The following is an 18,984-nucleotide window of genomic DNA, read 5'->3' on the forward strand; positions in this document are numbered from 1 at the left end:
CTGCCGAGGGGGCAGCACGGAGGGTCCACAGCCTCGACAGCTTCTCTGCTGGGGCTCATGTCACGCGTGTGCACGAACCAGAGCCCGGCACAGCCCGGCCCGGGGCCACAGAGCCTGTGCTGGACCCGGGGGAGCTCAGCACTGCCAGAGGCTGCATAACCCAAACTGGGGGGTTCGCCAACACCGCGACCCTCCCAGTCCTGTTTTCACGTGTGTGCCTCGCAGGGGAGCCCCGGAGCTGGGGCTGTGTGTGTGGGACATGCGAGGAGCCGCGGCTTTGGGGGGAAGAAGGCTGCGTGCCCAGCCTGGAGCCGGGTGACCGAGCGAGCCACTGTCCTGCTGGGGCTGGCAGCGAGCCGGGCTCGGCGGGACACGGACCTGCATCCTCCCCGTCCCTCCGTCTGTCCCGCTGTCTCCTCCCAGCTGTGGGCTCGCAAGGAGTGGCAACTGGGGATATATAAAGGCAGGGAAACCTCAGCCAGCTTAAAAGAAACTCCTGGAGCTGGTGGTGTTCTCCCTCCCTCCTGCCTTCACGTGATTCATCTTCCCCACGCCGGGGAGCCGAAGAAATCCTCGCTGTAAGTACCCACAGAGCCAGCATTGTGCGGGGGCAGCCCCCAGCCTCGGGGCAGGACGGCGGCTCCGGGCCCTGTGGAGCGGGTTCAACATCCTCTCCCTTCACAGAACGGGGGAAAACGCTGGGGGAGAGCCCCCTCCGATCCCACAGTCCGGGGAGGGGGATCCCCCCATCCTTTCCTTTCACAGAACTGGGGGAAATGCTGTGGGGGAGCCCCGTTCCATCCCGCAGCCTGACAGGGAGCTCTGCCTGTGGCTCCGGGATGGACGGGCTTCAGCTCCCGTCTCAGCCCAGCGTGGGGGCAGGCGGCACATCTCGGGAAGCTGCCAGGATCGTGGGGAGGCCCCACGGGCGAGGGGTCCCTCCTCTGCGGGGCGCTGGGTCTCCCCTCTGCAGCAGCACGCACGGGGCTGGCGCCTGGCCGTGCGGTTTGGGGAGCCGGGTGTGTTCAGGACGGTGGGAACATCTGGAGTGGGTGTGCCCAGGGGATGTGGGATTCCCGCGCCCCGCAGGGCCAGTGCTGGGGCTTGTGTGCGGCACCCTGGGGCGGGGGCTGTGCCCCTCGAGGGCTCCTGGTCCAGGGAGTTCAGGTAAAGGGGACCTGGGCAGCACTGGGTGGTCTCAAGGGGAACAGTGGAGCCGTGGGGTGTTCCTTGCGGCCATCTCCTGCCCCGGGGCAGGTTGGGCAGCAGCCACCTCCCTCCCAAGGTGACCGAGAGTGCCCTGTGTGCCCCACGGGCCAGCCTGTGCTGACCCCTGCACACTCTGCCAGGCCAGCCCGTGCAGACCCTGTTCTCTGCCTCCAAGTGTGAGATGGCTGCCGGCAGCTGCCTCCTCCTCCTCCTCCTCCTGCCCTGGCTGGTCACAACCTCGCACAGCCCCCCTGGCTGCAAGATCCGGATTACTTCCAAGGGGCTGGACTTGGGTAAGGAGCCGGCTGAAATCCTGGGGCTTGGGAGACAGGAAGGTTGGACGCCTGGCTCCTGGGGTCTGCACTTGTGCAGGGCTCTGCCTGCTCTGTCCACCTGCGGGGTGGCCAGGGAGGAGCAGAGGGCTTGGGAGGGTGATGCTGCTGGGGGTGGCAGCCAGCCTGGCTGTCCCAGTCCAGGCTCACTTTGCCTTGCAGTGAAGCAGGAGGGGCTGCGCTTTGTGGAGCAGGAGCTACAGAACATCACCATTTCAGACCTGCATGGGAAAGAGGGGCAGTTCCACTACAACATCAGCCAGTGAGTGCTGCCCATGCCTGCGGCTCCCCAGGTCCATCTGTCCATCTGACCATCCTGTCCCCTCCCTGCAGGGTCAAGGTGACAGATCTGCACCTGGCATCTTCCGACCTGGACTTCCAGCCCCAGCAGCACCTCATGTTCAACATCGACAACGCTTCCATCAGCTTGCGCTTCCGCAGGCAGCTCCTCTACTGGTTCTTGTGAGCTCTCTCCCCACTCCTGCTGCCCCGGGCACCAGCCCACCACACAGCTGTGCCTGCTGGGTACCACGGGTGCCTTGCTGCCCTGCAGGTGGCAGGAGCTGTGTGCTCCTCTCATGCACTTTCCTGGCTTCCAGCTATGACATTGGGTCCATCAATGCCTCTGCGGACGGCGTCCACATCCACACGGTGCTGCGGCTGGCCAAGGATGAGGCCGGGCGCCTCAAGATCTCTAACATCACCTGCAGTGCCTCCATTGCCAGAATGCATGCTGGCTTCTCTGGCACACTGAGGTACATCCAGCCTCTCTGCCTGTGCCTCACTCCCTGACCCCCTTCCCACCCTCTCTTGGTGCTTCCCCAGCCCAGCTATGTGCTGGAATGGAGATGGAGCCTCAGGGACAGGAGGCAGTGCAGAGCTGCTCTTGTGTCCTGCAGGAAGGTCTATGAGTTCCTGAGCACCTTCATCATCACTGGAATGCGCTACCTCCTCAGCCAGCAGGTAGGGCTAAGCACAGACAGCTGATGGAGCCCAGGGTGGGCCAAGTCTTGTCCTGCCTGTGCAGCTTCTCATCTAGTCCTGGGAGCGATTCCCCTCAGCCCAGTTCCTTTCCTTGCAGATCTGCCCATCCCTGGAGCACGCCAGTCTGGTGCTGCTGAACTCCTTGCTGGACACAGTGCCTGGTGAGTGTTGCTCTGGGTAAGGGACTGGATTCAGCTCACCTTGGGCCAGGCAGGGTTGGGCATTGGACTGCTGGGCAGCTCCAGACAGGGTCATGCCAGCACATCTTCCCTGGCAGTGAGGAACTATGTGGATGAACACATCGGGATTGACTACTCCCTCCTGCGGGATCCATCCATTTCCACTGACACCCTTGACCTCGACTTTAAGGTGTGCACTGGATCCTGTCCTGCTGATGTTTCCCATCCCTATGGGAATGGCTGTGCCAGCAGGAATGCTGTGCTCCCCAGAGCAGGCAGGGTGGGCTGCACCATGGCTGTGGGAACCTCTCCTGCTTTTGGCCCAGGGCATGTTCTTCCCCCGGGTGAGAGAGGACCAGGAGCTGGAGAACCATGCGGTGGAGCCAGTGATCAAAGAGACTGAACGCATGGTCTACGTTGCCTTCTCGGAGTACTTCTTCGACTCAGCCATGCTTGCATACTTCCAGGCAGGAGTGCTGAACATAGAGCTGCAGGGGGAGAAGGTAGGGAGCACCAGACACTGGCCATGTGCAGGCAGGAGGGAGGGCTGGGCTGTGCCACAGAGCTGAAGAGGTGCAGTCTAGGGAGCAGCTCTGCTGGGACCCACTGCAGCATCTCACTTTCTCTCTGGTGGTCTGTTTTCCCCGCAGGTGCCCAAGGACCTGGAGGTTTTGTTGAGAGCCACCTTCTTCGGGACCATTTTTATGCTGGTGAGGAGCCCATGGATTGGGTGGGAGGTACAGGAGAGCAGGGGGGCAGAGCACAGCCCTGCCCTGTTCCCTGCCTCCAGCTCACTTGCTGTCCTCAGAGCCCCTCCGTGGATGCTCCGCTCCGGCTGGTGCTGCAGGTCTCTGCTCCGCCCCGCTGCATCATCAAACCCTCAGGCACCTCTGTCTCCGTCTCTGCCTTCTTGAACATCTCACTGGTGCCCCCAGACCGCCCACCCGTCCAGCTCTCCAGCATGGCCATGGTGAGGGGGAGGCCAGGGCTCCCTGTGAGGTCACCCCAGTGCACGCAGGACTATCTGCCATCCTCTACAGAAAGGCACTGGTGTCCCAAAGCAGAGGGACACTGGGTCTGTGGGGTGAGAAGAGCTGCTGGCCTGGCCATCCCTCTGCCTGCTGTGAGTCAGCCCTTTCTCTCCCCAGGAAACCAAGCTGAGTGCCAAGGTGTTTCTGCAAGGGAAGGCACTGCGTGTGCAGCTGGACCTGCGACGGTAGGGCTGGAGTCTTGTGGGGGCATGAGGAGGGTCCTGTCTGCACCCCACTCACAGCTACTTCCTCCCCTCCAGGTTTCGCATCTACTCCAAGCAGTCAGCACTGGAGTCGCTGGCGGTGAGTGCACAGTGATGGCCTGGGGGCCCTTCCACCCAACCAGTGCAGGGTGGGCTGGGGACGTGCTGACCACCCGGGACTCCCACTTGCAGTCCTCCCTCCCCTGGCTGGCAGCTCTGCCTCTGCACTGACCCCAGCTTCCCTCCCACAGCTGTTCTCACTGCAGGCCCCACTGAAGACCCTGCTGCAGCTGACCATCATGCCCATCATTAATGGTAGGCACTGCACTCCTGTGCAGGTGGATTGGACAGAGGCTCAGCAGGGCTCAGTCTCACCCCATCTCTCCCTCCTTGCAGAGAGGACAAAGAAAGGAGTGCAGATTCCCCTGCCTGAAGGCATGGACTTCACCAGGGAGGTGGTCACCAACCACGCGGTACGTGGCAGGATGGGACAGTCCGGGCCCCCACGTCCTGCTGGGCAAGGCACCCTCAACCCCCAGCTTCATGCTGACCATTTTCCCCCACAGGGATTCCTAACGGTGGGAGCTGATCTCCACTTCACCAAGGGACTGCGGGAGGTGATTGAGAAATACCGCCCAGTGCCCACGGCCGCTGCCTTCACCAGCTCCCAGCCAGCAGAGCCCAGCCTGGACCCCGGCTCGCTCTAGCTCTTCTCCCAGGACCAAGGGCCGATCCCGGGCTGGACCTGTAGACTGTAGGTAGGAAGCAGCTTCCCCGGTACCACTGGCACATCCTCAGGGTGCCCATGCCCTGGTGGGGCGCAGCAAGGTGGAGAGGGACGCTCTGGGAACCCCTGCTGCACCCCTTCTCATTACACTAATAAACCACCTGCCTCCAAATGCACAGCCCAGTTGTTTGGAGGATGTGCCCATACAGGGCACATGGCATGGAGATGGGAAGGAGGCAGTTGGTGCTGCTGCCCAGCTCAGGTCCTTGGGAGCAGCCACAGCTCAGGGTAGTGCCAGAGGGCTCAGTGATTGTGCTGCTGCTGCTCAGGTGGTGGTCTCCAGGCTCCAGGGACCCCTGCAGAGGGTGCACAGCCCACAGAGCCCAGAGCTCCCCAGCACAGGATGTTTGCACTCATGGGTGCTCCTCAGAAAGCAAAGTGAAGCAGGGACTGACACAGGGGTGGGAGGAGGAGCAGAACCACCTTGGTCAGAGAGTTTATTGCAAGTTCCTGAAGCACTCTGTGCCCTGGCAGTGGGATTGTCGTGGTGGTCATGGTTGAGCCTCCTTCAATGGGAGCAGAGATGGGAGCAGGGTGGAAGGGAGCAGGGCCCAGCTGTCCCCTGCTGTTGCCCCTCAGAGCTTGCCCAGGCTGTGTGTGTAGGGCCAAGGGGAAGTGCCAGGGACTGGTCCCTGCCGGGGGAGGGAAGCAGCTGCTGCTGCAGACAGGGAGGAGGCAAGACAGGAAGCCACAAGCAAGGAAGCGGCTGCAGCAGGTCCACGGACTCGTCTCCTATCAAAGACAGAGCCCTCGGAACTCCATCCCTAGCCCATGCCCTCCACCCACAGCAGGCAGCCCTGTCCAGCTGGGAGGAAGGCTGCAGGCATGACAGGTCCGTGGTACAGCCGAGCAGCAGCGAGGCCTGGCTGTGTGAGGTGCCGGCAGTGTGGGCAGGCGGGCGATGAGGGCACCGGCGCACCGGGCGCTGCCTCCGCGGCTCCCTAGTAAGGCTGGTTCTTAATGAAGCGGCAGAACATGGTGAAGGCGGCAAGCGGCCGGTCCGTGGGCACCATGTGACCAGCTCCCTGCAGGGAAGGGGCAGCCAGTGGTCAGTGTGGCTGGCCATGCTGCAGCCCAGCCAGCACCACCCTACCCTGACCACAGCCTTGGGGTCCAGCACATCATCCCCCAGCCCTGTCCCTGGCCCCCAGAGCCCACAGCCCTACCTTGACTGTGAGGAAGGCAATGTTGCTGAATTCCTTCACAAAGCCCCCGATCTGGTTCTCGCCGTTTTCAGTGTAGAGCCACGGCCGGCGAGCCACCTGCACCTGGGAGTGGTGGCAGCACCCTCAGTGCCTTGGGACTGGCCCTGCCCATGCTCCCAGCACACAGCCTGGAGCCAATGACTTGCCTTGCCTGGGGCCTGCCCTGCCCATTTACCTTCTGGCACAGGGAGTCCACAAACCACTCATCCCCAAGGAAGTTGCAGGCCATGTCGACGTCCCCGTTGTACACCAGGATCCGGTATTTCTGTGGAGCAGACAGAGGGGGTGAGCCCCTGCAGGGCAGTGGCCCCAGCCAGACAGGAGGCATTCCCAGGGCCCATGGGCTCCTCTACACGCACCGTGGTTCCCAGCAGCTTCAGGTACTGCTCGTTCATCTGCATGTACAGGCGCTTGTAGCCGCGGTTCACCTCAAAGCTGTGGAGGAGGCATCAGCATCACACAGCTGCTCCTTTGTGGTGGTCCCTGCCCACCCACAGCTCGCTCACCTGCACACCTGCCACTCCGGGGCCTCAGGGGGGATATGCAGAGCCTTCCGCACCTCTGGGGAGTTCAGATACATGCTGGGAGCCGTGGAGTTAGTGCAGGGTGGGTCCATACGGACCTTCTTTCGGGCCACTGGCATCCGGAACAGGTTCTGGGAGGGTCAGGAGAGTCACTGTCACAGCAGCACCTGCTCCACAGAGCAGATGCAGCAGCACCACTGGGCAGGCACAGGCTGCCCACAGCCCAGCAGCACGGGCACCTCAGCTCACCTGCCGCCAGGAAAACCTCAGTGGCATCCGGATAAAGGAGTTGCCCAGGTCGTGTGTGATGAGATAATCACCCTCGTACCTGCAGCCAGGATAAACACGAGGACAGGCTGAAAGCCCTGGGGAAACAAGGGCTCAGGACGCTCCTTAAGCGAGTCCTTGGCAGCAGCCAGACACCATCCACCTATCCCAGAGGAACCCCCTGCCCAGCCCATCATGTCCTTCTGCCAGTGGGACCAGAGGGAGCTGCTGCCTGGAGATTCATTTTCTTGGGACCACTCTCACCTCAAGCTCCCAGGGACGCCTCCATCACACGGGGCGTAGAGGTTGTAGATGTTTAGGCCAGACTCCTCTACAATCTGAATCATCTCCCCCATCTGCAATGAGCCACAAGAAGGGTCTGGAACTCAGTAGGACCCTCATGGGACTGTGGACCCACCCAGATGCAGGTGGGTGCTGCTCACAGACACTGATGTGGGCACGTGCGTGGGGGATCTGCCTCCCCTCACCTTGAGTGTGCAGTTCAGGTTGGAGTTGTCATGGAAGTTGCACTTCCCCTGAGAGCAGCAGAAGGCCTGCAGGTCCTTCCACAGCCTGTGGGCAGAAACCAGGGCTTGGATCATGCTGGCCAGGCAGCAACACCGACGTGCCAGCCGCACTGCAGCTCCCTGCCTGTGTGGCACGTGGCTTGGCCTGGTGCCCTCTGCACCCCACAAACATGGGAGCTGCCTGGGATGCAGGGCAACCTCCACAGCCTGACTGCTGGCCCAGGGCAGGCTGGGAGCCATGCTTGTCCCAACAGCACCAACCCAGCCAGCCCCAGCCCCAGCCCCAGCCATACCCCGCTCCTGCTCACACAGGGACAGAACATTCAGCACTCCCCCTGCTCTTACTCAGTCCCCAGCAGCCCATGGTAATAGGCAAAGTAAACCAGGGAGTTGTCATTGATCTCGTAAGATGAGAGGCCGTTTCCCACAGCGATTCCCTGCGAGGCAAGAAGAAAACAACCCTGTTGTGTTCCAGCTCCCCGCGGGGCGGCGGCAGCACAGCGGCCCCAGGCAGGAAGCAGATGTGGCACTGTTTACTCCACGGAGGGAACAGGCAGGGTCGGGGGGCCTGAGGACGCTTCCCCAGCAGCAGGGATGGACACGTCCACCAGCAGCTGCTGCCAGCGCCCCAGGAGGAGATGAAAGGCCCCACGGCCAGGCCTTGCTGTATGTCCTGGAGCAGGTCCTGAATGCATGGCCAGTCCCCACCCCAGCACTGCTCAAGGGCCCCAGCAAGGCCAGGCCGAGCCCTGTGCTCCCCAGAAGAGTCCAGCCACCCACCTTCAGGTTGAGGCTGGGGTCCTGCATCACCCACTCTGCTAGGGTGGGGATGTACACCCCTCCATAGCTCTCCCCTGTGAGGAAGAGATCATTCTTGGAGTACTCAGGGAAGAGGCGGAGGAAATCCTTCAGTGCCAGGTAGTTGTTGTGAGCAACCTGCAGGGAGGAGGTGGCAGGGTCAGGTGGTGAGGCTGGACTGCACATGGTGGGCAGATGGGGGGCAGTGCCTTCCCAGCAAGCTGGTCACTTGCCTCTGTGTCATTCGTGTTGTACTTCTTGTCATCAGAGTGTGAGAAGCCAACACCAGCGGGAGACTCCAGGTAGAGGACGTTGGCAATCTGAGAGGACAGCAGAGGAGCCAGTGATCAGGGGACACCCTCCTCTGGCTCAGCAAGGCCAAGAGCTGCTGGCCTCGCCCATGGCAGCACCCACGGGTGCCCAGCCCACTGCAGGGCTGTGCTGGGGTGGCCACATTCCTGTGCTGCTCAACAGCAGACTCGAGCAAAGGGTGTGTTGGGCAGAGGGGACGATGGGAGGTTTGGCTCCACGCAGAGGGCAGGAGGAACTGGCTCAGGGCCACCCCATCCAGCAGCTGTGGAGAGTGGCAGCGCTTGTGCCCGTACCTTGTTCCAGGCGTACTCGTTGTACTTCAGTGTGACCCCGTCGGGCTGGATCTGCAGAAGCAGAAGGCGATGACAGATGGGCAAAGCTGGGCTGGGGAGCAGCGGGATGGCTCGTGCCACGCAGCTGGTCGTTCCCTGTCCCCCTGAGCCACAGGACAGCAGTGACTACTAACCAGGAAGGGGCCATGCTCCTTGAGGAAGCCTTCCATGGAGCTGCAGCCGGGGCCACCGTTCAGCCATAGCACCAGGGGGCTGCCCTGGGGGTTGCTCTGGGCCTCCACGAACCTGCGGGCGTGCAGCCATCAGTGCCCGGTGCCGGCCGATCCGCCCCCAGCGCCAGGCACAGCCCCACGTACCAGTAGTGCAGGTGCTTGCCCGGCCCGGCGCACAGGTAGCCCGAGAAGTGGCGGAAGGAGGGCTGCTTGGGCAGCCCGGGCAGGTAGGTCACCTCGTGGTCCGGGGGGGCGGCCCGGCCCAGCCCCAGCAGCATCAGCGACAACAGCAGCACCGGCCCCATCTGCGGCGGGCGGAGGGAGGGCACGGTCAGGGCGCTGCCGGACAGAACGGCCGAGGCGATGCCCCGCGAGCCCCACGGCCGGGCAGCCCCGAACGCGACCCCCAGCCGGGGCTGACCCCCGGCCCGGCCCAGCCCGGTCCCCCGGCGCGGGTCTCGGTCTCCCCGGCCCGTGTGCCCCGCTCCCTGCCCTGCCCTGCCCTGCCCGCCCGGCCCCGCTGACCGCGGCCGCTCCCGGCGCGGCGCTCGCTCCGTGCGGTCCCGCCGGGCACATGACACGCGCCCATATGACCTGCGGCGCTCACGTGAGCGGGGCGGGGCCCGGCGGCGGCCAATCGGTGCCCCGGGGGCGGCCGGGCCCGCCCCGCCCCGCCCGCGCACGTGGGAGCGGCCCCGGCAGTACCGGGCAGGACCGGGGATGCTGCGGGGCGGGGGAGCCCCGGCACGCACCGTGGGCAGCCGGCGGGGCGGGGGGATGCGGTGTGCCGGTGGGCACTGCCAAACACCAGCGGTTACAGCCAGGTGTCACCCAGCACCGGGCACTGCTGGGGGTAGCCGGTACCGCTGGGTAGCACCGAGCACTGCGGGACGGCACCGGGCACCACCCAGCACTGCTGGGTACAGCCGGGCATTGTCAAGCGCTGTTATCGCCGTGTACATCCGGCACCACCAGGCACTGCTGGGTATAGCTGGGACTGCTGGGCATCACCAGGCTCTGCCAGGCACTTCTGGGTACAGCCAGCACCACAGGCACGGCCAGGCGTCAGGGGGTGCAGCCATGAACAGCCAACAGCACCAGGCACTGCTGGGCAGCGCGGGCACAGCCAGGCACCCCAGCCCAGGTGGCAGTGTCAGGCAGTCACTGTATGAGATATCTGTGGGTTTGGATTGGGCCCAGTTGTGCCCCAGCAGCCAGAGGGAGCCCCCCAACTTTCCCTTCGGCACTAGGACCCTCCTGAGCCCTCTAGTTGTGTCTCTCAGCCGGGCTGTCACCACCTCACAGCAGCTGTGACAGGGACAGCTAAAAATAGCCCCGGCGGTGATGGCTGCCCGGTGCCGGCTCGCCGCGCGCTTCCACCACGTCCACGGCACCAACGTGCGCCTGGACGCCTCGCGCACACGCGCCACGCGGGTGGAGAGCTTCGCCAACGGGCTCTGCTTCAGCCAGGAGCCACTGGCACCTGGGCAGATCTTCCTAGTGGAGATCGAGGAGAAGGAGCTGGGCTGGTGTGGGCACCTGCGCGTGGGGCTGACGGCCCATGACCCCCAGAGCCTGGAGGTAGTGCCTGAGTACTCGCTGCCGGACCTGGTCAACATGGGGGACACGTGGGTGTTCGCCATCACCCGGAGCCACAACCGCGTGGTGGTGGACGGGGAGGAGGCACGAGCGCGGGGCCCTCCCTGGGAGCCCTTCCTGCTGATCGAGCGGGTGCGGATCCCCCGCGACACGCTGGTGGGGCGCAGCCGGCCCGGCCGCTACAGCCACATCCTGGATGACCTGTACAAGATGAACGTGCTGCCCGCGACCGCCCGGCGCAGCCGCATCGGGGTGCTGTACGCCCCGCGGCCCGACGGCACCGCCGACATGCACATCGTCATCAACGGCGAGGACATGGGGCCGAGCGCCAGGGGCCTGCCCACCACCCGCCCGCTCTATGCTGTCATTGATGTCTTCGCCTCCACCAAGAGCGTCCGGGTTATCCCAGTGGATTATGGCTGTAGGTACCTGCCTCCATCCCTGCATGGGCCAGGATCTGCGGGGCTGTGGGGTGGTCACCCCACAGTCCCCAACATTGGGAATGTCCAAGTGTGCCACTGGGCAGAGGGACATGGGGTGGAGGGCACAGAAGCCGGGAGAGACCCACAGTGCTGCTGATGGGCAGTGTTTGCTGGAATCTCTGCCATAGGGACTGCCCTGGGGCTGGGGGAGAGATCCCCCAGCAGCAGCAGTTGGGCAGAGCCCAGCTGGCCACCCTTCCTGAGCAGAGCCATGGGGGTGGGTGTCTGGGGCTGCCCCAGGGCTGCGAGGCTTCACCATGCCCAGCCTCACCCACACCATGTGGCAGCCAGAGCCACCCAACGTCCTGCCCTGGCACCAAAACATCCACCTACGTCTGCCGCCCACCCCAGTATGGCACGCTGAACCCCCACATCTGCCACGTGCCCAGCACACAGTGTTCCCTGGGCAGACACCCCGTGATGCCATCAGAGCCTGGGCATCAATCTGCGTCCCTGGGCTGGATGGGAGAGGCCAGGCTAACGAGGGCTAATTAGCACCAAGCAGGAAAAATCAACAGATGTGAAGGACCACGTGGGACAGAACCAGGAGAACATGTGCCAGGGTACCAGCTGCTCCCCACCACAGGGAGCCACTGCTTCCCTCACAGGTGCCAAGGGCACCTGCTTCTGTCCCAAGGCTGGAACCTGGGATTCTCCCTGGTTTAACACCTCAGGAGAGTGCTGGCCACAGCAGATGGCACCTGCACTGTGGAGCCACCTGGGGCTCTGGGAAGAGGAATTCCACAGGGTGTTGTGTCACAGGAGCAGGGCAGAGGCTGGGCAGGTGCCCATGGGGATGGCTGATGGTGGTCTGTCCCAAAAGCTTGGTGGGCAAGCAGCACAGCCCTGGCTGGTGAGTGCCCAGCCAGCAGCCTGGTGCTGGTGCCAGTGGAACCCGATCAAGGGTTTGGGATATTAGGGAAGCACAGTGTGGGCACATGAGACCCTGGGGAGCTGCTCAACAGCTGCCGGGGAAAGAAATGCAAACAAGCCACAGTCATGCATTGCTTGGGCACATAACTGTTTCCCAGCCTTCCTCCTAACAATGGCAAGAGCTTTGCTGCCTGGGGCTCTTAAGCTCCCAGCCCTGCCGGAGCAGCCTGGCAGTGGGTCCTGCACAGCCAGTTCAAGCCTGGGGCAGGATGATGCCACAAAACAAATTCACCCCACCACTGCCCTTAACCACAGTGCTCGTGCGGAGCCCCAGGCCAGTTCCTACACCCCTCTGTTCTCAGCCTCACCACTGACTTGCCCAGTTCAGCTGCTCTCTCTGTTCTCTTCCAGTTCCCTCCCTGCAGACGCTGTGCCGGCTGGTCATCCAGAAGCACATCGTGCACCGCCTGGCCATCGAGGGCCTGGACCTGCCCCCGCTGCTCAAGAACTACTGCCAACATGAGTGAGGTGTCAAGGGCACTGCTGGGCTGCCCCTCATGTTGACAGCCCCCCAGTGATGGCTGCCTGGTAGGATCTGTGCCCTTCACTACCCCCTTGCCCTGGGACGTGCTGCCAAAGGGTCAACCTGAGAACAGGGTAGTGTGTTATTGAGATTTTCCACACAGGGACAGTGCAGCAGGGCCAGAGCATGGGCAGGGGGCTAATGTGGTTCAGAGAGAGCAATAAAGTGCTTCCAGACAAGAGTCTGTCAAAGGAGGCTTGCAGAGCTAAGACCCCACCATGCTTCAGCAGCCACTCGTGGGAGCAGATGCCCCACCAGTGAGGAAAGGAGCACAGCCCATACACAGCCCCTGTGGGGCTTGGGACCTACCCACGGCCCTGGAATGATGCTGGGATTTCCTGGGCGGATCAGAGCGAGTGCTGGCGTGGGTGGAGTGTGGGAGGGCACACACGTGGAGGTAAATTATAGCCAGACTCTCATCCTAGGCAGGCAGTTTCACTCTTGGGAAAGATGTTTATGCAGAGAATGATGAGTTATTTCCTGTGTGCTCAGCTGGGAGGGGGATGGGGGAGAGTGCAGGAGCACCCAGAGAGCAGCACTGGCACAGCCCTTGCTTGGGCACGTGCCTGTGGCCACAGAGCCAGTCACAGTGACCCTGTGCAGGGCACAGCCATTCCACCTCGCTGGCTGAGGAGGGGAGCCCAGCACTCCTCAGCTCTGTGCCCTCAGCCAGACCCCTTATCTGCTGGCTGGTAGAGATGGTAGCTGGCATCCAGCAGTGCCTGTGCTGGGCTGGAGGGCAGGTGGGGTGGGAGTTGTGCAGAGCAACAGGCAGAGGGGGAAAAGCCCTCCAAAAACCAGAGGGGTACCCATAGGTGCCAGAGAGATGGTGAGGGGGCTGGCAGAGCCTTCCAGGCCTCTTCCACAACACGGCCAAGGGGGGAAAGGAGTGACTCCAAGCTTACAGAAAGGTGTTTTAGGAAACCCAATGCTAAATTTAGTCAGAGACTCGATAGTATCAGATCACATTACAAAACTCTTGCTCAAAGGAAATCCCCAGCCCGCAGTGAGCCCAACTCCATCAACACCAAAGTGTTAATGAAGGAAGCACTGATCGAGGAAAACACAGATCGTGACCAAACCATAGCAACAGAATGAGGTCTCTGACATTCCCTGCCATGTCCCACCAACGGGTTGGGAGCTGCTGGCACTGGAGCTGCCCTGGCTGCAAGGGGGCCAGAGAGCTCACTCAGCCAGAACAGCACCCACCCATGGCCAGGCATTTGCTCTCTGGGCTGCTGTTTCCCTCCCCCACCCATGCGTGAAGCCTTTGCTCTCCAGCTCCCTGCAGCGTTATCTGCCCGGCAGTGACCCCTGCACCGAGGCTGGGTTCCTCTTTCTTGAGGAATTAAGAGCAGCTGCTGAAACCAGACAAACAACTCCCCTCCTCTGTAGTGGGGCTGCAGTGCAGTGGGATTGCCACCCTCGGGAACTGCCACCTCCTGCCACCCAGAGCACCACGGTGACACAGGACCACCGAGCAGCACTGCCCAAAGCCCTGCCCGACCCCCAGCACCGTCCTCTGGGCAGGGAGGGGCATCTGCAGCTCCCAAACAGCACAAAGCTGACTATTGGCTCTGTTGCACAACACTTCACAGCTGGATGGTGCAAGGACCTGCGGACGCTGGCCACAGATCAAATTGTTTTGTCATGTTATTATGAGGCCTGATGGGATTCATCTGAGAATCCTCAAAGAACTGGCTGATGTCATTGCAAAGCCTCTCTCAGTGATTTTGAGCGGTCCTGGGAATCTGAAGAGGTCCCAGTTGTCTGGAAGCTGGTGAATATTGCCCTGATTTTCAAGAAAGGCAAGAAGGAGGACCCTAGAAAGTACAGGCCTGTCAGTCTCACTTCAGTGCTTGGTAAAATCATGGAAAAGATTGTTCTGGGAGGTATTGAAAAACACCTGGAACACAAGGCAGTCATTGGTCACAGCCAGCATGGCTTCATGAGGGGAAAGCCCTGCCCATTGAACCTGATTCCTGTCAGTGACAGGGTAACCCACCCAGTTCACCTAGGAAAGCCAGTAGATGTAATCTGTTTTTACTTCAGCAAAGCTTTTGATACTGTCTGTCACAGGATTCTTCTGGAGAAAATGTCCAGCCCACAGCTGGATAACCATGTAAGTGATGGGTGAGCAACTGGCTTACAGGTCAGGCACAAAGGGTTGTAGTGACTGAGGTGACACGACGTTGTCATATGGCCAGTAGTGGGGTACTGTGGGGCTCCATTCTCGGCCCAGTTGTCTTCAACATCTTCATAAATGCCCTGGATGCAGGACTGGAAGGAATACAAAGTAAGTTTCCTGATGACACCAAATCAGGAGGAGCTGTTGACTCCCTCCAGGGCAGGGAGGCCCTGCAGAGATACCTCAACAAATCAGAGACAAGCAATCACCAACCATATGAACTTTAACAAGTGCAAGTGCCAGATCCTGCACCTGGGATGGGGCAACCCTGGTTGTGTGCAGGGAACCAGAGGCTGGAGAGCAGTGCTGTGGGAAGGGACCTGGGGGTGGTGGTCGATGGCAAGTTGAATATGAGTCAGTGTGCCCTGGCAGCCAGGAGGGCCAACCGTGTTGTGGGGTGCATAAGGCAAAGCCTTGCCAGCCAGTCCTGCCCTACTCTGCACTGGTGTGGCCTCACCTCGAGTCCTGTGTGCAGTTTGGGGCGCCACAATATAAAACAGACACTCAGCTATTAGAGAGCATCCAAAGGAGGGCCATGAGGATGGTGAAGCTTTATGAGGAGTGGCTGAGGGCACTTGGTTTGTTCAGGCTGGAAAAGTGGAGACTGAGGGGAGACCTTGTTGTGGTCTTCAACATCCACATGACGGGAAGTGGAGGGACAGATACCAAACTCTTCACTCTCGTGACCAGTGACAGGACTCGGGGAAACAGCACAGAGCTGAGTCAGGGGTGGTTTAGGTTAGATACCAGCAAAAGGTTTTTCACCCAGACAGTGGCTGAGCACTGGAACAGGCTCCCCACGGAAGTGGGTACAGTTCCAAGCCTCTCTGAGTTCAAGAAGCATTTGGACTACATTCTCAGGCACATGGTGGGATTCTTGGGGTGCCCTGCACAGGGGCAGGAGTAGAGCTCAATGACCCTGATGTGTCCCTTCCAACTCAGCATATTCTATGACTGTATGCCACACCACCCCTAGCTGGCTCCTGGCCACGGCTGTCAGCCAGGTCAGCAGCTGTTACCCTTCCCAGAGGATCAGGAGCTCCCAGTCCAGTTCCTCTACTGCCCTGTGAAAGAGATGACGCTCACTTGGCAGGTCAAGGACCCAAACTGCCCCTTCCATGATGAGGAAGTGGCAGGGTGAGGGGAATGAAGCTGAAAGCCAGGACATGGGGGGAGCACCAAGCTCAGCTCCCACTCAGAGCTAGAGCTTCACCCTGACATTGGGCCCAATCCAGCTGTCAGAGAGCTCCCAGAAGGTCCTGTACCAATGCTCAAACTCCTCCCCACTACAGTGGGTGAACAGCTGGCTGACACAACCTGGGATTTATCCAAAGCCTTCTTCCAGGAGCTCTTCAGGACCTCCAAGAAGCCATCAGCGCTCTCACCCGGCCTGACTGGCATCACATCCCCTCTCCCACGGTCTACTGAGCATCTCCAGCTGCAAAGGCTTCTGGATTCAGCACAGCCAAATGAGCCAGCAGGGCAGACCAGACGGAAGGCCTGGCTGATGTGGCAAGTGCAGCTGCTCAGGCCTTTCAGGTCCACCCTGTGGGCATCCTCCAGGATCTGTACTCTGAGTGCATCCTTCCTGGTGCCAATCAGCTGCATGGACTTCTGGACCATGGCCAGCTCACTCAGGCACAGCCTGGCAGGAGGCTCCTTGTAAGATGTCACTCAAAGACTTCCTGATGCCTTCTTCAGTCCTTTGGTTAATCTGCTCCTCACTGTCATCCTCTGAGGTCTCTGTGGCCTCCAGTTTTACCACAGGATATAGCAGGGACTGAGGGGCTGGGGGTTCACTCTGGAGAAGAGCCTGGGGGGTTTCAGGTTGTTGCTGAAGAGCCTAAAGGAGCTGAGGAGCTGCAGGTGGACTCTGGAGAACAACCACAGGACTCCGGACAGCTGCAAGAAAGGCTGACGTGAGGTGCTGCTGAGCTGCTGCCAAGGTTGGGGGAGCCTGGCTGGAGCTCTGGGATGTTTTACCTTACACACCAGAGGGACAAGAGGCAAGACTGAAGCAGGTAGGGGAGCAGAGCACATCACAGCATCAGGAGGACTCAGAAACACAAGGGGTCAAGGTGGTGATGCATCTCTCCAGAGAGAGCCCGTTACTGAAAACCTGGCTTAACCCCTGGAGGACGACCTCCAGCTCCATCTCCCCTCAGCTGCCCTCCCTGTGCGCAGCCCAGATCCCATCATCGAGCAGCCAGTGAAGGTGGAGCTGAGGCAGCAAGTCCGGCGTGATGAGGTCCCTCAGGAAGGCGAACAGCTCCCGGCCACCACGAACACGCAGAGCGCCCGGCCCGCCGGGCTGCCCCTCCGGTGCACCGGGCCCGGTGGGGCTGCGCCATCACCAGCGCGGCTCGGGCCGGCGGTGCGGGGCCGGGGCTGCCGGCAGGGACATCGCGGCTCGTCCCGGTCCGTGCCCCGCCCCGCCAATCGCCGCTCGGTGCGCACCGGAGCGCTCGGGCGCCGCCCGGAGGGGCCGCCGCGCATCGTACCGGTAACGCCGCAGCACCGGCACATGCACGAGGCTTCTCCTGCAGTCTGTCCAACTGCCCTCAGTGCTCAACAGACCCCAGAGCAGGCTGTCCAAGCCGCTGGAAATGAGGCAGCCTGCACAGGTCAGAAGTGAGGGATGCTCGACTCCAGAGGTGGCTGCTGGGCAAAGAGAGTGGATATTCTGTGCACGAGGAGGTCCAGGCTGTCCCTGTACATGTCCTGGGAGCCTGGGCTCTGTTCTCCATGCATGGACCTTGATGAGCACCGAGGGTGAGGTCCTCTCCTCTGCTGCCTCAGGGAGGGTGGGAGCTGTGCACAGAGCAGGTTATCCCATGGCTGCCAGTTATCCCATGGCCACATCCAAGTCCTTGCCTGCTGTGGCACTGCTTTCAGTGTCCCCCGCCTGCTGCTTACACTGCGGCTTTGCCATGGGGCCATCTGGAGTGGGACCCCTCGGGTGGGCATGGTGGGTGTTCACCTCAGTGACCATGAGCTGGTCTGTGTCCTCCTTGCATTGCAGCATGAAACAGGCTGGGCACAAGCTGGGCTGCTTCCTTTTTCTTTTTTTGCTGTATTTTTGGATCCAGGCCCAACCAAACTTCACCTGTGTGAACCTGCAAATGTTGTGAAAGCATTAACGGGGGGAAGCAAAGGTGGTGCAGGCTCAGTGTTTAATTTTGCCTTTTCTTGCTTGCTAGCTCTGTATTGAGTTAGTCACCATGCAAATCCACATGTCAGACACACGGGCTTACTGCTCAGGTCTGGGGTAAGAAAGCTCAAACACAGGAGAAACAAAGGAACAGAGAGTTACCACAGCCATGAGCAGACACTACAGGGCAGCCCCAGCTCTTGCTCCCAGCGCCAACTCTGCACCTGCTCTGCACAAACACCAAAGCCAATGACAAGAGCTCTATGCCCCCGTGTTAGTGTCTCAATCCCTGAAGTACCTGGTTCTACAACTTTGCAGGAGCAGGCTAGAACATGACGAGAAGAGCTTCAAGGCAGGAGGTTACATTATTTTAAGAAGGCAAGTTTCATTTTAAGAGGGCAAAGGTAGCAGTTGTGTAACTGGTGAGTGACCTTGCAGCCTTTGTGCACCCGAGGAGGATGGAAAGGAAACAGCAGCACTAGACACACTTGAAGAAGTGAAGGCTGTGGAATTGAGTGCTCTGAGGGGGAAACTTAACATCACCTTTCCATTGCAGTGAGCTGGGGAATGCTGACAGATGCTGATGCTTGGTGTCTTGCTACTTGAGTGGAACAAGGCAGGAGCTACAGTCAGCCAGCAACGTCCCAGGAGGACTCCAAAGATCAAAGCGGAGAGGGGCTGAACTAAAAGGGCGAGTAGAGCAGAGTGACGCAGCAGACACGGGAGGGCAGAGCAGGGGCACAGCGAGGCAGGGAGGGGACCAGAGCGACACAGGAACAAGGAGACGACGGGAACAGCAAGTGTCTGACAGCGGGCGGCGCTCCGGGGCATTCCAGCCTGGCTGGGCCCTGACCGGGGCTCCTCGCTGCCTGTGGTACCACCCGGCCCTGCCCCGGGGGATGCCGCGAGGTTCCAGCCGGGCCCGTCGGGCGAGCTTTACCTGCCTCCCCGGCGGCCCGCGGTGCCACGCTGCGGTGGTGGCGGCGCACCGAGACGCAGCTGCGCAGCCCGTAGCGACAGCCCTGCTCCAACCGTAGAAACGCTCCCTGAAGTCCCTGAAACTGTGGGAGCGGCCGCCCAGCTCCAGGGAGAGCGGCGAGACCTCGCCGGCCCCTCCGCGCCGCCCGCCCCGGTGCAGCCCGACCCGCCGCACCATTAAACAGCCGGGCACCGCCCACATCCTGATCGTGGCCAGTCAGCGTCACTCTCCGCAGATTGACAGGAGGCAAAACCAATCAGCCCAGA

The 18,984-nt window shown here is 61.4% G+C and overlaps 4 protein-coding genes across 5 annotated transcripts; 2 read left to right on the plus strand and 2 right to left on the minus strand.

Moving 5' to 3' along the window:
- Positions 1–276: 276 nt before the first annotated feature.
- PLTP (phospholipid transfer protein) lies at positions 277–4,828 on the plus strand. Of its 2 annotated transcripts, none has more exons than XM_071572872.1 (16): positions 277–578; positions 1,350–1,502; positions 1,704–1,803; positions 1,875–2,003; positions 2,141–2,296; positions 2,441–2,504; positions 2,623–2,686; positions 2,803–2,894; positions 3,031–3,207; positions 3,355–3,414; positions 3,513–3,674; positions 3,853–3,920; positions 3,996–4,038; positions 4,190–4,253; positions 4,335–4,411; positions 4,505–4,828. In XM_071572872.1, exons 2-16 carry the CDS (start codon positions 1,391–1,393, stop codon positions 4,643–4,645), a joined length of 1,509 nt encoding a protein of 502 aa, XP_071428973.1. In that variant the 5' UTR covers positions 277–578; positions 1,350–1,390; the 3' UTR covers positions 4,646–4,828. The 2 variants fall into 2 exon arrangements, with proteins under 2 accessions (XP_071428973.1, XP_071428974.1); XM_071572873.1 differs by having other exon boundaries at positions 1,384–1,502.
- A 299-nt stretch (positions 4,829–5,127) lies between these two features.
- On the minus strand, positions 5,128–9,454 carry CTSA (cathepsin A). Its single transcript, XM_071572874.1, has 15 exons — positions 9,389–9,454; positions 9,008–9,168; positions 8,825–8,936; positions 8,652–8,702; positions 8,280–8,366; positions 8,029–8,184; positions 7,594–7,685; positions 7,210–7,294; positions 6,986–7,077; positions 6,704–6,782; positions 6,437–6,585; positions 6,290–6,365; positions 6,106–6,195; positions 5,892–5,993; positions 5,128–5,750 (listed from the first exon to the last, which is right to left on the minus strand). Exons 1-15 carry the CDS (start codon positions 9,437–9,439, stop codon positions 5,667–5,669), a joined length of 1,467 nt encoding a protein of 488 aa, XP_071428975.1. The 5' UTR covers positions 9,440–9,454; the 3' UTR covers positions 5,128–5,666.
- Positions 9,455–10,207: 753 nt separating this feature from the next.
- On the plus strand, positions 10,208–12,399 carry NEURL2 (neuralized E3 ubiquitin protein ligase 2). The gene is made up of 2 exons (XM_071573035.1): positions 10,208–10,883; positions 12,229–12,399. The coding sequence occupies exons 1-2, from the start codon at positions 10,208–10,210 to the stop codon at positions 12,342–12,344; spliced, it is 792 nt and encodes a 263-aa protein (XP_071429136.1). The 3' UTR covers positions 12,345–12,399.
- Positions 12,400–13,319: 920 nt separating this feature from the next.
- ZSWIM1 (zinc finger SWIM-type containing 1) lies at positions 13,320–16,743 on the minus strand. Its single transcript, XM_071573227.1, is given in 4 exon segments — positions 13,320–15,878; positions 15,881–16,250; positions 16,252–16,422; positions 16,708–16,743. Coding segments are annotated over 4 exon segments (666 nt in total). The 3' UTR covers positions 13,320–15,789.
- Positions 16,744–18,984: the final 2,241 nt, after the last annotated feature.

The sequence above is a fragment of the Pithys albifrons genome, chromosome 18 (genome assembly GCF_047495875.1).
Source record: "Pithys albifrons albifrons isolate INPA30051 chromosome 18, PitAlb_v1, whole genome shotgun sequence".
NCBI classification, from domain to species: domain Eukaryota; kingdom Metazoa; phylum Chordata; class Aves; order Passeriformes; family Thamnophilidae; genus Pithys; species Pithys albifrons.

Excerpts from the sequence above, each read along its gene's own strand:
- PLTP (XM_071572872.1), top strand. The coding sequence starts at position 1,391 with ATGGCTGCCGGCAGCTGCCTCCTCCTCCTCCTCCTCCTGCCCTGGCTG. Across the intron at positions 2,687-2,802 it reads CTTGCTGGACACAGTGCCTG|TGAGGAACTATGTGGATGAA; the intron begins GTGAGTGTTGCT and ends CTTCCCTGGCAG. Across the intron at positions 3,675-3,852 it reads AGCTCTCCAGCATGGCCATG|GAAACCAAGCTGAGTGCCAA; the intron begins GTGAGGGGGAGG and ends TTCTCTCCCCAG.
- CTSA (XM_071572874.1), bottom strand. The coding sequence starts at position 9,439 with ATGTGCCCGGCGGGACCGCACGGAGCGAGCGCCGCGCCGGGAGCGGCC. Across the intron at positions 8,703-8,824 it reads AGGAGCATGGCCCCTTCCTG|ATCCAGCCCGACGGGGTCAC; the intron begins GTTAGTAGTCAC and ends CTGCTTCTGCAG. Across the intron at positions 7,295-7,593 it reads CATGGGCTGCTGGGGACTGA|GCTGTGGAAGGACCTGCAGG; the intron begins GTAAGAGCAGGG and ends TTCTGCCCACAG.
- NEURL2 (XM_071573035.1), top strand. The coding sequence starts at position 10,208 with ATGGCTGCCCGGTGCCGGCTCGCCGCGCGCTTCCACCACGTCCACGGC. Across the intron at positions 10,884-12,228 it reads TATCCCAGTGGATTATGGCT|TTCCCTCCCTGCAGACGCTG; the intron begins GTAGGTACCTGC and ends GTTCTCTTCCAG.